Source organism: Castanea sativa, chromosome 9 (genome assembly GCF_040712315.1).
Source record: "Castanea sativa cultivar Marrone di Chiusa Pesio chromosome 9, ASM4071231v1".
Lineage (NCBI taxonomy): Eukaryota > Viridiplantae > Streptophyta > Magnoliopsida > Fagales > Fagaceae > Castanea > Castanea sativa.
Genome location: NC_134021.1, coordinates 32,194,804 through 32,211,685, shown reverse-complemented (window position 1 = coordinate 32,211,685; position 16,882 = coordinate 32,194,804). Strand labels below are relative to the sequence as shown.

General features: G+C 31.1%; 1 protein-coding gene across 1 annotated transcript; it reads right to left on the bottom strand.

Moving 5' to 3' along the window:
• Positions 1-3,888: 3,888 nt before the first annotated feature.
• Positions 3,889-11,003, bottom strand: LOC142609490 (NADH--cytochrome b5 reductase 1). Its single transcript, XM_075781084.1, has 9 exons — positions 10,587-11,003; positions 8,279-8,420; positions 7,993-8,083; positions 7,799-7,876; positions 7,625-7,705; positions 7,418-7,507; positions 5,160-5,225; positions 4,396-4,482; positions 3,889-4,251 (listed from the first exon to the last, which is right to left on the bottom strand). Exons 1-9 carry the CDS (start codon positions 10,693-10,695, stop codon positions 4,159-4,161), a joined length of 837 nt encoding a protein of 278 aa, XP_075637199.1. The 5' UTR covers positions 10,696-11,003; the 3' UTR covers positions 3,889-4,158.
• Between the last annotated feature and the right edge of the window lie 5,879 nt (positions 11,004-16,882).

The window sequence follows — 16,882 nt, the reverse complement described above, 5'->3', positions numbered from 1 at the left end:
CAATTGGATAGTCTAGGCAGCATTATTGAGAAGTTAAGAGAGTCAAAGTCTAGGTCTACACTACATATATGGGTTGGACTTGGATCATTGATTCCATATATATAAGTGATGTTTTATTCTTTGGTTAGACTATTATACTCTGTACCCATAAATCACCCTGAAAAATTGTTAGACCAATAATATTATAGAATGAACCTAAAACCTCCAAATTTATATCATGTCTCAGACCAATAAACTCATCACTTATGCGTGTCCTTGGGTCATAATTGTTAGGATAGAAACATCTAAGCCATGCCTAGAAAAGTTACACTTTTTACTGTTTATTGGCATGGCCTGAGAATGTGATATTTTGCGTGCAATATCACTCCTTTAGTCCTAGTGGGGAGTTGCTTTAAGCCTTACACTTAAGACCAAGCTATGCAATCATCTTGTTCGGCTGATCTGCGAATTCCTTTTCCCAATTGGTAAACTATAGCAGCAATCCTTAAAAGTAGTGTCGCTCATTTCATAACAGTATTTATCGTTCCCACAATTGACCATGTTAAATATATTATTAGCAATGCGATGTGTTATACCATGTTATATATACTAGAATCTATGCATAAGAAAAAACATAGAATAGAAATACCGAAAATAAGAAGGTTACGTGATTTAACCTTATCAGCCTATATTTACAAAAAAATCTCTCTTAAGGACTATATTTTTATTATGTAAAAGTGTAAACAATAACTTGTGTTACAAAAAATTCTAACACAAGTATATATAAACGACTAAACTCTAAACTACTAGTACAAATATGAATAAGCTTAAAACCTATTACATCGGGCTAATATATCTTTAACTAGCTATAAGAATTTAATGTCATGGTGTAGCGTCCCCTTTGTCTGTAAATTGAGAGTTGCTATCTTGACACACGTCCACTCAGCCAGACTAAGGGATGACTACCTAACAAGTCTTAGGGTAATGGATTCAATTTCCTGCCAGTGCCAAAACCAATTCCGCACTCAACTATAAAGACTCCTCTATTCAATATAGTAAGGTACGCAATCCTTATCACTGTTACTGTTCCATTTTCATTTCTGTCACTCTCCCATTGGTTTTTACTGACATTACCATCAAAGTCTCCTTGGTCAACCTCTAGGTTGGTAAGGGCCTTAACTCAGTTTTCCCTTTCTTAGCTTTAGCATAGTGTCTTTCAAGTTGTAAGGATATTCATCAATGTTTGGTCACCGTCAAAAATCTTGTTGCCGTTCCCCCTCATTTCTAAAGAGTATATTAAGTCATTATAATAGAAGAGTGTTGTAATTGTATAAATATGTATAACTGACAAAATTGCGAAGGAAAGCAAGAAAAAGAAAATCAGGTCTGCGGCTTCAGAATGTGATCAATAAATTTACAAATCATGTTTTTTTGTTTTTTTTTTTTGTGTTCAATAACGTGACTTTTGTTTTTTGCATTTTTGCATTGAAACAGGCGAGAAACAATAACAAATAGTTGAACCAAACCCATACATGTGGTAACATGCCAAGAAGTTGTCTAATAGTCTCAATAATTTCTCTATTTGGGTTTTAATTGGACAAGGTGTCCGCCAAGTTTACCAATCACCGTTTCTGAATTAGTTCCAAGTTCTAACAACACCACCCAGTATCCACCTTCCTATAAGTAATCTTTTTAGCCCTGGTATGTGCTCCTCCATAATTCGGCCACAAAGAGCTTTAGAGATACCAATCCAATCTGAAATATAGAGCTAATAACCAATGTCCTTAATCATTCTCTAGACGTAAGGACCTCCAGACAATAGATATAAACTATCAATCTTTCACCTAACCAGACATTTTAATTAGGCTAAAAGGCTTCAAACACTATTACACCCTATTGATATGTTTGTATGGCAGGATTTTGGCACATGGATTTGGGTTAGAGTGATTAAAATTAAAATTCAAATCCAACTCCAAATTCAAGTATCCAAACGCAACCTCTAAGTCATCGATTGCTTCTAAATCAATTCCTTAAATATGAAAATTTGTAGTTTACTGTTTACATCCTCAAATATTACAACAATATCAATACGCCCCTTCCACAATGTCTGGTAGATTATTACTATTAACCTTCACAAAAACATTGTTTTAGATAGAAAAATATAAAACGGTATTATTGTTAGATGGTTCAGAGGCAACAATATAACATACCACAACCAAAAAGACATTGATATTAATGCAATTGTAATAGTTGAAGGTATAAATTGAAGGACCAATTTAAAACCCCAAACTTAAGAGTATGTAACATACATTTTAGCCTTTTCAATAATTGGGAGAGATTTTAACTGGTTGGGGTGTAGTCTATTGGGTAGAGGCTTGAGATGACCTGTAAACCTAGATATCCTAAGTTCAATCCCTACTAAGAGTTCCTTTTAATACCTGATACATAGTTATGACAGATGGGGTCATATATCCATAGTTTACTCCTCATGGGTCAGTGCAAAGAGCATTGAGATTCCCATGGTTGGAGCACTAGAAATCTATGTCCAATCCCATTATGAAGCGGTAATTACATATAGAAAATGAAACAAAATTTTCCAGTAACTCCTACACAAGCAAAGTAATGCAACAACAAATGAACTCCAACTAATATTTTCAATATCGCCACTCATTGGTGTCCTGTCCCCACCCCCATCTCCTCTTTAGGATGAGAACAAGACAAGTCAGATTTGGGATGGATTGGAGATGTTTTACTAATTTTAATAAAAGTAATGAGGTAAAAATGAAACAAAAAGGAAAATGGCGATTATGAGAGCTAATAAGAGATAATGAGATACAAGTATTTTGGAAACCAAATAGAATATGTATTAAAAAAAAATTATAACTAAGAAATGCACATAAATGATTAAATTATATGAATAAATAATTCAAAAAAATATATTTATATATACATTTGGGACAAGTCAAGACAAGATGAGCGAGAGTACTAAGAGAGAATGAGATACAAGCAATTTGGAAATAGTAGTAGAATATGTATTAAAAAAAAAACACAAGATAACATAAAAAAGATTAAATTATATGTATAGATAATTTAAATATTTATTAAGTAATATATATATACACACACATACATGCACACCCACGTACATTTAAGACGAGTGAGACAAGACGGAAAGGGACAAGCAAAACCCCAACCTTCCTTGCCCCATCACCTCTTAAAGATGGGAAAAATCCGCGTGAGGCAAAACAGACCAAGCAAGTTAAGTGGTGTGAAACGTTTTCACTATCCCTAGTATAAAATGGACAGTTTGAGGCATAGTTGACTTGGATGGTGAGAATACGCCTACCATCAAATGAAAATTGTCTTTTCTTATAAAAATAGAATAAAATAAGATAAATGTGTGAAAATGTTTGAGATTACTCACAAACACATCACAATTTTTGCAAGTTATTGTTTTGTTTAGTATAAATGAATTCATGTCAAAATGAGTCGACATATTTTAACACGATTAATAGGTTCCTTGTTTAACTTGCAACAACCTTAAATGACCTAATACATATAGATAAATGTATTTTTTATCTAATATAAATTTGAATTCTAAATATAACTTAAGTAACTAAAAGAATTTTAATAGTTATACTAATAAATTATACATTGAAACTCCAAAATCATAACCCTTTGCTTATGTAATAAATGGGTTGAAATGTGTTGTGTCATGTCACCAACTTAATAAAAGGAGCAGAGTTAGAGTCGAGGGATTTTGACAAGATTATTAAATGAGTTACGTTAGGATTGAATACCCTTTGCCTTGACACAAAATGAACAAACCCACTAACACGAATCACACGCCACCATAAACAAAGTATCCTGAGGTAACTAGTAAGTGAACCCATGTATGCACTTTTCCACTTCAAAAATTATCATTGGATATCTTTATTTAGTTAAAAGCAAGAAAGTTACAAGTCCCTCTAATTATGCTTAACAATACCATTTAGACTTTAGAACAAGACATTAAAGTCCTAGGATATAATTTCTGTTCTTCAATACTCGAAAGTAATAAAAGCCAGTCCAAATCAAGGTTAAACTTTAAAGACCTTGCAAAAGAGATTCAGAAGTGGAATTGCATATCAGATGTACATTCAAGGGCATCGTCAAGGTTAAAGACCTTGCAAAAGAAATTCAGAATTGGAACTGCATTTCAGATGTATATTCAAGGGCCTCGAGGTGTGCAGCCATGGCCTTGTTCATGGGAGGTGGACCACACCTCAGAATCTGCATATTAAAGTATCAAAATAAGTTATTATCCACAGTTACAAAATCTGGTACCTTCTTTTCTATCACAAATGTAACTGCCCAGATATATAATATGCTAAATAGATTACAGAAAGAAACAAATGTAAATAGTCAAGTTTTTACCTGAATATCAGGGGCCGGTGCAGGGCAGTGAGTTTGAATCATCTCCTTTGATACAAAGCCAAGACCACCATGCCACTCTTCAGGAGGCTGAGGAAGTGACATTATCCACGCAGTTAGTTCCCATGGAGAAAAAATAAGTCATCAAGTCATACATACAATATCAAGACAGACAGCAGCTGGCCTGCTTGAGTTATGAGAGTGCACATGCATTACAGCAGAATTGAACAGGATTTGGACCTACCAAACATGTTGTGCTGTTGCCACTCTAAGGCACGAGCAAGCTTACCCACACATTAGGATTACTTTTTTTTTGCAGAACATGAAAAATCCAAAGCAAAATTTATAAATTATGACATTAATCCATCAGGCAGACCATTGTGAATAAAGAAAATGTCAATTGAACAATCTCAAGCAGTTTAAGTGACACATGAGATACAGCATTGAGCACCAAAAACAAAGAAAGAAAGAAAAAAGGATTTTGGTTGATATGCTGGACAAGGAGCCTTTTTATGTCAAGACACCATCTCTGTTTTAAAGACCAATTGTGATAGCGGGAGGGAAAAGCATAAAGTATAATGCATCACAAGTTCATTGAATGGCAAAGTTTTATGTATTACTGATTATCACACAAGATTAAAAAAAAAAAAAAAAAAAAGACTCAAGATTAATTTAAAGCTTTTCAAAACCACTCTTGTAAATTCAATATTAACCAAGAGGTGAAAGAAAAATAATTTAGAGACAAGCCGTATAATGAAAAAACTAACCTGATTCAAGACATAGAAGACTTTGAAGCGATCAGGATAGTTATTAGCAAGACCATCCAGTTCTTCCTGCATATATTTAAGATGGGGTTAATTGGATTTGCATATATGGGAAATTAGATAAACAGAGATCTTGCATTTCTTAGATCTGTCTAGTCTAATTGTCAATATAAACTTCATCCTCAGAAATTCAGACCCATAATTGTATGCAAAATCAGATATACATTAAAGAGAAAATGACAAAATTTAGCTACAAAATTGATTATAGATTTAGGCTACAGCCTTACTCAATGTCTTTTTATTGGAGGTGAATTTTAACAAATCCACCATTAGATTACATCTTTTTCTATCCTCCATGCTCGTAAAATTTCTAAAAAATTAAAAATCAATAGCTACGTTATCAATAAATTGTTTAAATTGCAAATTTTTATAGTTTGAAATTATGCATAAAATATAAGTTTATAGATCATATATAAAATAATATCCGATTTACACAAAATTTGACATATGTATTAAGAGCGTAAAGAACATACAATTCAACGGTTAGATTTTCAAAACATGTAGTAATATTTATTTTATTTAGTAAAATTGTAGCCTTAGGTTACAACCAAAGGACTCCCGAGAATGGTGAACTTTAAATTAATTTTATGGCAAACATAAAACACACTATATTGTCTGAGATGAGCATGTGTGCATGTTCATAATGTTCATTCCACCATCTAGACAACTAAATCTTAAGAGTTTAGCAGGAGGCATCCATATTATTTTAAAGGAAAGCTTTTCTTTACTCTGAGAAAAGATTTTTTTTGTTCCTTTTCTTTTTCTTTTTTATGGGGGTGGGGGTTGTACATTTTGGTACAGTATTTTTTATATTTATTTTAATTGATAAGTTACACACGCACCCAATAGGTTTGGAACCCACAACATCACAAGGGGAGAAGGTGCTGGTTGAGATAGAGCATATTTGGGGAGGGGAGCATGACACAAATTTACAATTCTTTAATATCAATGTCCACAAACTAAAATGGCATTGCACTATTAAAATGATAAATTGAACATCTAGAAAGCATGAACACTTCATTTGAGGTGCGGTACCCATGTCAAACACTTGATATGCCCAGGACACTTATGCATGCATGTCCCAGCCGTGTCCTTTTTAGAAAGAAAAAAAAAATGCAAGACACGAGAACAAGTGGAATCAAATACCCTTTCACAAAACAAAGAGAGTATGCATGCTTTGAAAAGTAATAGTGCATTTGAAAATTATAAATATCTTTATTCTTGGGTTGTATTCTAATTTCTAAGAATCCTTTAATAGTTATGGATTTGCTTTATTATAAATTATTACTCTTCATTTGATATACATTTAACATCATAAGAAAAAAAATGCTTAATAATATATAGAAAATAAAAATAAAAATATATTTAATAATTTGTTTTTGATAGGTAAAATATATTTTATAATTATTTAATAGACGTGTCCCGCCATACCCGTGTCCTATTTTTTTTTAAAAAATTAACATGTCGCCATGTTGTACCAGTACCCATGTCCATGCTTCTTAGTGGAACATTGCTATAATGGTGTCTATTTGCTCTATTGTCATAATAAAACAGGCAGCAAAATAGAAAAGATCTGAATGATGATATTCCTACCCTAACTCTCATAGATAACAAAAAGTAAATCATGAAACTACTAAAACAAAATAGAAAAAAGGACTCAAATCATAAAAGAAGACTTGCGGGCCTCTGATAAAAGCCAATTCTAGGAAACCTAGAAATTACTATTACCCCGAATTTAATAAAACTTAATTAATAATGAACTAGCAATTTTCTATCCTAAAGAAACTTAATACCAACACCTAGAACTCACCTCCTTGCCATTTCCACATGCATAATTGATGTCAATTTTTTGTCATCCTCAAATTTATAATGCTTGTGTGTGTGTGTGCGCGCGCGCGCGCACACATATATTCAGTCTTTCCTACTCCTAGTCCCAAAATGAATAGTCTTTGTCATCTACATGATTTAGGAAAGAGTAATTCACTATACTTTGCATTCCTCTATAAAATAAGCATCATGCGCTAATTCACTAGCATCCATTAATTGGAAAATCCACATATGGACCAAGCATGCCTACCATAACAAACATATATTATGGGACATCATTATTTGGCCCAAATGGAATTTATTTAAGTCTTAAAAGCTCAAATGCTTCATAATAAAGTAAAAGACACAAGGATCCATAGAGTAACAAAAATTACCTTCAAAAGAATGTCCTCATATGTAACATTGGCATAAATAAGGTGCACCTTTGTCTTGTCTTTGGGATTTTCTAATATGGCTCTAGCAACCTGAAGCATGGGCAAGAACAAAGCAACATATGTTATTAACATCAAAACCTTCAGAAAAACAATAGTACGATACCATAAAATGACCAAATATGCAACAAAAATTATTTCTATACATACTTGGAACATGGGAGTAATTCCAGAGCCTCCAGCAATCATGCCAAATGCTCTAACTTGGCCAGGTTGGTACTTGAAACGGCCCTGGTAGCAGTATCATTTTGCACACCAATTTCCAGATTTAGAAAAGATTCAGCCAAAGGCATTTTATTCACTAACACCACAAGGAAAGCGTACCTTGGGTCCCTTTACGGCAAGATAATCTCCAACCCGCATCTCACGAAAATGGTGTGACATCCTTCCTTGTGGATACATCTAATTCCAGTAAAAATCAAAGCAGAAGACCAGTTCAAAAGGGTCAAAATTAATAACTTTTAGCATAATTTAACTGAATAAAGTCAAATCCACCGATCAAAAATTTGAAATATAACCTTTATAACTAGTTCAAAATGTCCAACATCAGAATCCAATGTAGTTGGAGTATATGGTTTGATCACTTCTTCACCTTGGAAATCCTTGCCCCTGTTCTAGAAAGCAGCTAGTAAAAATAGCGAAAACATTGATAGAGGACGGTAAAAATGAAGAAAATTTCCATCCTATTGATCAATATCATTGACAACTATTTGCTATAACAAGTTCTGACAAGTGACAACATGGAAAAAAAAAAAAAAAAAAAACCCTTTAATTTATTATGTCTGCAGGGCTACAAAACCAAACCTGCAACTTATATGTTGTCCAATTGGAAGACCCAAAACTGAAGTTGGTGAAGGAAGTTCAAATCTGAACTTAGCCACATTATGGCTCAATTGTGTGCGCTTTACAAGTTTAAACTGCTTGAAATTCTCAGGATCTAAGCAGCCTGTAAGTGCATACCATGACATTAGAAGAACACAAATAAATATAATTACCGCACAACAAAATGATTCACCTCACATAGAAGCAGTGCCAAATTAGTATTTCCAAAAGAGAAGAAAGGAAGGGTACAACAAAGATTGTATATGAATAAAAAGATCCATTCATACATCAGTAGCACCCAAGTGAATTAACTATCAAATAGCTTGCAAAATATGGTTTTTTAAAGAATGTGAGGAATGTTGGCTATGCTTAGAGTTTACAGCATGGAGAATGCTTTATACATTTATGAAGTAATTAACCAGAAATAGATCATCAAATGGTTTACTGCCCTATCAGTGATTTTAGAAAAACAAATAATAAAAACATAAGATCAATGAAGGGTAGAGGATACAGGAAATTAGGGATATAAGTCATATAACAAAGTCAGCCAAGCCAATCTTTTTCTGTTCTCTTCTTTTTTCCTTTCTTATTAAGATAAATAGCCTGCCAAGGCCAGGATTGAATAGATCTAGCTGGATTGACTGAAACTGGGCTGAGATTAAGACTTAAAGAAATTTAAAAGTGCTCAAGGTAGAATTGGGCAACAATCGAGCCTTAAGCTTAATCCCAGCTTGTATTATTGCAAAAGGACCTGTAGGACAGTAGGAACCTCTTAACAATCCAAAACCAGGTTGCTCACATGCAGCTTACTTGTTTAGTCATCTCTCAAGATTTTTTTTATTTTTTTTTATAAATTAGTCATCTTTCAAGACATCCACGACCATATCATGTATGAGTCAGTCCACAATTCAGTTTCTTTCGGAAACTGAGGCTTTAATAGGGTATAAGTTATTTCTCTCCAAGTAATTAGATATTCATAAGATTTCAAATATAAAATATAAAAGATCACTATATATAATTAAGTTTTGGCTCCAAAGGGAGAGTGAACGGGAGATTCGAAATAGTGACATCCACTTCATGAGTCATGGGCACCACCTGATTGTGCTAGCCCTTGGGGTTAGCATCACCATAATAGTTCATTTATATAGAAGTATGTGAAAAGAAGGATTTGGATCTTAGCTTGTAATTTAAATGACTTAAATAAAATATGAAAGACAAATTTATTGATGAAATTGATGGATGGATATAAGCTTTATTGATATGCAGATTTGAAATGATTAAGTGAAAATATTATTTCAGATATATAACATCACAACTGCTTTTGTTGGGGCAAAATTCTCAAAACTCAAATCCATCATGTGCTATCAAAATTCAAATCAAACAATTTATGGTAGTAATTATTCTTCAGACTCCTGCATTTCAAATTGCTAAATCCAAATGAAATTTCCAAATCACCAAAATGAGAATAAAATTTACTTTTAATGGAAAGCACTAGAATTAAATTTCTTAAAATCATATATTTTTTAATCTTTCAAGAATCAAGATCCAAATAATCAACTTCTTCAGAATGCAAGAATTAAGCATTACAAAGACATAAAGATGATAGGGTAGACTAAAAAAAATGCTAATTAAAAATTCTAATGAACAGAAAATTTAAAAAAAATTAAATGGAAAGAAGAACGTAATCAATTTTTTGATCCAAATACCAAATATATCAAATACAAACAAGACTGTTGTTGCAATACATTCAAAAGTTTTTTATACTATAATACATATGCTGCATACCATTGTCTAGACATAAAAAAAAAAAAAATTTTAAAAAGGTTTATATAAGCACACTCTAGGAACAAACAGCCATTTGACAATATGTTTAAGCCTTTCAAAAAAAAAAGCGCATTTTCATCTTGTTAGCCTTTTCTACAACTAGACATTAACAACCTGATTAGACTATCGGCATATCAGAAAAATGAATGATTCTTAGCTCCTCCAAACAAGAAACATAGAACAAAAGATACGGTCTTTACTTAAAAAGTTAGCAAGTCAAAACATGCAAGTTATTCATTTTGACTTCACAATCTTTGTAAGGTACAAAATAAGCAAAATTTAACATCCAGGATATATTTAATCTCAAAAATCCTTATTGACCAAATAGAAATAAGTAACTTAAACTGCATAGATTAAAAGGATTTCAAAGACCCAGAATTCAAAAATTGAAGACTATGTGAAACAATGAATCAGGTAGGTAAAGAAATATTAAAATAATGTAAAAGCAAGCAGAAGCAGGTCAAACCTTTGGGTTTGTTGGAGGAAAAGATATAGAAAGCAGCAACAACAATGGCTACAAGAGCCACTGCTGCACCCACAAGAATCTGAGTATCTATTGTCTCTAAGAAATCCATGATATGAATATGATGATCCTCGACTCCAGAGAGAGAGCAAAAGGGTATATGTCAGAGACACAGACACAGACCACTGTGTTTGTTTTCTTTTATCAAAAACAGACTTATTGGTGGTGAAAACGACACGAAAGTGAAGAAAATAATAGAGAAATTTGGTAGCGATAGTGGTAGGTGACAAAAAAGTCTTTGGATTGTAGAAAGGGGATCTGCTTCTGCTTCTTCTTCTGCTTCTGGTGCACCTACTACTGCCACTACCCACACCACCCTCTATTTAATCTCTATTAGTCTTTTTTTATGTTTGTTTTTTTTCACGTCATAATGCATAACAACGCTCATTTATTTATTATTAGGTGTTTGTTTTGTTCTGGACCTTTTCTTTTCTTTTCTTTTTTCTTCTTTCAATTGTTTATAATAATAATATTAAGAGCTTTGTTGTTTCTCAAAAAAAAAATATTAAGAGCTTTGTTTGTAACTAAATGTTGATAAAAAGAATATTTATTTATTTAGAATATTAAAATCATGAAGCCATCGCAAGGCTGCAAGATTGAAAACAAAAAGGACTAGAACCCTATAAAAAAAAAAGTGAATAAAAAAAAAACCTTTTTAAATTTTGTTAGTGATTATCTTATAATTTCTTGTTAAGTGCTTTGTATTGTTGCTTGGTTGTATGTTTTATCGTCTTCTTTATGAGAAAAAATTAATATTTGAATTCCCTTTCTTAGTTGTATCAATTGAAGAAAAACAACCCATCAAAAAAAAATTGATGAAAAACAAATTATGACAATTAATTTTAGCCGCTCACCTTTTTTCTCCTTAAAACTAACTTTATAAAGCTAAATATAGAAAACAAACTGTCTATTTTTCATCAAAATAAGATTATAGACTTTGACCAAGGATATTTTTTTCATTAAAAATTTGTTCATAATTTTCAAATTTATTAATTCTTTACTTCTAAGTTCTAACTGAGTTTACATTACATTTATTGTTGTCTTATATAATTATAAATATGAAAATTAAGTACTACATAAATACAACTTTCCAAAATTTAATTTTTTTCTTATTTTAAACATTCAAGAATCTATTCCTTTCAAGATTTAAAATTCTCATCAATTGAAAAATCACGTTAATTCAAAAAAATGTAGACATTATTAGTAAGATTATTTGATTTTTATGATCACAATTCATGCAATAAAATTTAAACATAAAAAAAATAGCTGCAATTGGATCTCATTTGGTAGATTTTTCAAAATTAATTCTGTATTTCTACTTTTTAATTTTATTTTCAATGTTAAATTTTCAACTACAATATGTTCCCTAGTAATTAATAGTATGGCTTGCAATTAGGAGGATCGAAAAATAATATTTTTCACAATGGGTGTAAGATTACAAAAAGAATTGTTGCGGAAGGACAGTTGAGTAATTTCGAATAATTAGACCCAACTACCCAGGTTCATAAAACAGCGTAGCCAACGGTTTTGTATCAAGTGCACTTGGTTTGTATAAAACAGGGGATTGAGATAAGGTTAATTTATTCCACCGTCCAATAGCAAATTTAAGGTTAAGATTAAAACTATCAAAAGTTACTTTTAATCTCAGTCCTTGAATAAAAAATTTTATTACTTTCAATTTTTTACTATTTTACTTTCACACTTTATTTTTTAACTTCTTCTCACATCTATTTTTTTTAAAGAAAAACACACCCAATAGTTAGTTGCACCGTGCAATGCACCATATCTCAATTCTAAAACAAGCACTCTGTCAATAAAAATATGAGAAAATTTAGTTATAAAATTGTTTTACTTTATATCTTTTTATTAAATTTAAGTTTTGACAAATTCACCATTAGATTTATCATTAATAACTATGTCATCAATAAATTGTTTAAATTGCAAGTTTTTGTAGTTTAAAATTATACATAAAATATGATTTTATAGATTATATAGTAAATAATATCTGATTATCACAAAATTTGACATATGTATTGAAAATGTAAACAACATGCAATCAAACAGTAGATTTTCAAAATATGTAATAATGTTAATAATATTAAGTAAGGTTGTAGCCCTAGGCTACAACTAATTTTGTAACTAAATTTTGTCTATAAAAAAAAATGCATTAAAAAAAATTTGTAGACATTATTAATTTGATTTTTGAAAAATAAAGATTTTGGTGAATTATAGTTAATTCAATTAGTAAAGTTTTTGTTGTCAAATAAAAAATCTGAAGGTCAAACTCGTGTCTACACCAAAAACTAATTGATGTCTTGGTCTGATAATAAAGAGTTTTTATCATGAAGCATATGTCATAAGTTGAAATTATATCATATCTACTATAATAATAATAAGGGGTAATTACACTCCACTCCCTTAGAATTTGGAGGAATGACACTCTCTTCTATATCTAAAGGAAAAAACATCATTTCCCTTGAGGTTTGAAGAAATTAACACTCTCTCACTTTTGTTTATATTAATAATGAAATATTCTAATTTTTATTAGAAAAATCTCTTTATAAAAGTTTAACCATGGTTAGTAAATAAAAAAAAAACTAATAAGTTTAGCATAAAATGCAAAATCTATCAAATACCAAAATACTTGTAATTGAAAATTTCTCCGTAATCCATTAAAAAAAGAAAGAAAGAGTAAAATTCACGCTTAATATTTTAACTTAAGTAAAATTTTAAAACCATGAATTTTAACTATGAAATAAGATAGTTTTGAAAATCTACCCATAAGTAAAAGACACGTTAGTATACAACATTTTTAATATTAATTTAACAAAATTTGGTCAATCAGATGTCAAGGGGGAAATTGTTTTGTCCCTTCAAGTTGAGATAGATTGTCATTTCCTAAAATTTTGTGGAAGAAGAGTATAATTAGCCCTAATAATAATAATGATGATGAGGAGGAGGAGGAGGAGTAGTAGTATCCTTCTCAATGAATTTTTCTAAAGGGCCGTTAAATTACTTTAGTCCCAATGAGAAAAAGACTATGTCAAGCATTGATCGGGAGTATAAAAGATTTAATTTTCCCTCACATGTGTTTGTTTGGAAAAATAGAAAAGTATTGAGATGGAAAACCCATTTGGTTGAAAAGAAAAATGAAACGATAGAAAATGTAATTTATATAAATTAACTATCATATCCCTGTTAAATAAGACAAAAGGTAACACATTATATTTTGGAAAATATTTGGCTCAAACCTTCAATAGGAAGATGACTTATTTAACCCAACCAACCAAGTGAGTTACGACCATTGCACATGACTGAACATATGTCTTCTTCGTATTATTGGTCAGAGCCCAAGGCTCCAAACATATTTGGAGCAAAAATTTGTCCTTATTTTTATATTAAAAAAATTGTGTCTGGACGTGCACTTCATTTTAAAAGAAAGAAGATGAGCATAATAACCCAAAATGGATGAGCACAAAAAAAAAAAAAAAAAAAAACCGACTGAGAATAGAAAAAAAAAAAAGACAAAAACGCAAAGAAGTAAAAAAAAAAATTTGCTAGAAAGGACATTTTTGTTCAAAACAACCAATAGTTTTTGTTCTCATTTTCTCTCATACTTTCTCCCCAATTTGGGGAGATTACATTTTTATGTGCTTGAGGAGAAAATACATGAGCCCTACCAAAATCTCCCACATTTTTATTAACACAATGTCATGGGAAATCATGAGATTCACCTCTTCAAATCACTAGAAATCTTTCCTTAAACACAATGAAATAAGGTGTAAAATCTTGTTTGATATTCTATCTTGGCTGAATGTTCAATCGAAAGTTGGTTCATTTACGCAGTAGAACTTATACTATAGCAAAGTGAGAAAAACTAGGATATCACTTTGGCTATTATGAAGGGTTAGTGTATTGAAATATTAGACATAAGACAAAAAAAAAAAAAAAAAAAATTGAAGGGCAAGTTTAATTATTTAATCTAATAATATCTCTTCATGTGCAGAAGTTATTAGGTCCACTAGGAGGACGGCTGAGGTGGTCCTCCCAAGCAATGAAACAATATCACATATGCAAGCATGTAGTAAAAAATAAAAAAATCATCAAATGATGTCACATTTGCATAAATGATATCCTTTTATTGGTTAGGGCCTTAGGGGACCATTTCAGCAGTTCTCTTGTGCATCTAATAATTTCTCTTTCATGCGCGAGTTTAAGGGCCCGTTTGATAATGTTGTTTTAAAAAGGTTGTTTAAATATTGTAAAAACACGTGTAAGTGAAAAAGTATTGTGAAAATACGTGTTATGTTGTTTAAATAACAAAAACTATTATTTAAACAACACAACCAAACAAACCATAACTGTCCTTATTAAGTGGGGTTTAACAAGTGAGAATTTTTAAAATATAAGGTAAATTAGAGACAATAATTGAACTTGGGACCTCCTATTATGATATCATGATCAGTTGTCTATTGTCCTAATTAAAACTTAAACTATTAGGAACGGTGAATTTAATTATTTAATCCAATAATTCCTCAGTGCTGGCAATATAGCAAGAGATGCCCATATGTGTTCTAGATATCTAAAAATTCCTTCTCTCTACCAAGGATAATAGTGCCATGCCAGCATTCCTAACGATATTAACCTTTTAATATGGAGCTTCCATCTTGATGTTGTTGGTGCTCTTTATAGAGATAACTAGATCCCTATCCCCATGAACACAATGGTGGCGCCACCTTACAGCTAGGGTGGTCTCAGGACCACCCTGACTTGAAAAAAAAAATTCATATATGATAATTTAAAATTTTATATTCATTTATCTTTAAAAAAAATTTTAGGACCACTCTGAATTTTTTTTATACCAATAAAATTAAGTTTTGATCTATAATTTAAGTAACTTAACAATATATTTAAGTTCTTTCAACAAATGATGGCAGCACAAGTCTGATAGGTTCGCAGTGGACAGGGGTGTAATGCCTATGGCCCATAGGCTATGGGCTACTCTTTGTTTTGGTACAGGAAAGGACATGTTTTAATGGTTTACTGTTCCCCTTTTCCCAAAAAAAAAAAAATTGAGCTTAATGGCTAGACTTTTACTTGTATTCTATTTCGTTTCAATAAAATTTTCTATTATTTTGAGTTTAAAAAAAAAAAAACATTATATTAGGGTCTTTCAAGCAAAAATGAAAAAAAATATATATATATATATATATATAAAATAAAATTGCTATAGGCTGGCCAATGGCTTTGATATCAAGCCACTGCCCAATAAAACACAATTTTCAACATTTTATTATTTTTTATTACAGTATTATTTTTCCTCACCAGATATATATTATTTACTTCTCATTTTTAATTATTTTTTCTTATTTATTCTTAATCACACACGTTTTCTGTTTCTTCGATTTTTACACTTCATATTTTTAAATTTTATCACATTTTCATCTACACATTTACATCTACACATTTACATCTACGTTTTGCCTTCCTCCTTGTTCGTAACTTCTGTGTCTTCTACCAATACTAGTGTGTGGCAGTGTCTCTTCTCAAGTTTTGAGTCTCAAATTTCTCAATACAATTTTTTTTTTAGCTTTGTTCATTTCATTTCTTTTCTTTCTTTTTTCTTTTGGAAGTTTTTTGGTTTACAGAATGCAAATTTGTTTTGGTTTTAAGAACAAATTTTTTTTTAAGCACAAATTTCAAGCTGGCCGAATCTTGAATTTCGGCCGGTATTTACCAAAACACTCGAAATAGACCGAAATTGCCCGAAATTTTTTCCGAAGTGAAATAGGGTGGGTTACTATTCCGGTTTGTTTACCGGCATAGTATTTTCTAGCCAGAATAGAATGAAATTAATAACATTGAATCAAACCTAATTACTTAAAGGCTAAAAAGAAATAAGATTATGCAATTTATGCTTTCTAAGGAACAACTTAAACAAAATTTCTGGACCCTCACTGCATGAACAACACTGATTTTTATGCAGGCCTTGACCAGTACTGTGAGGTAGTCATTCAACAATTTTATTCCACTGCATATCACATAATGCATGGTATGCCAAGCTTTAATCATGGGTGTGTTGAGTCAAATCAATCATCATGAAATGGAGATCCATGGAGAAAGAAATATAGACAACTTCAGGATAATATGCCCTTAATAATGCAAGAAACTAAAAATAGTGTTTGATTAATTAAATTTTGTCCCCTCTAGTCATTATAAGTGCGATTTGTTCATCAAAA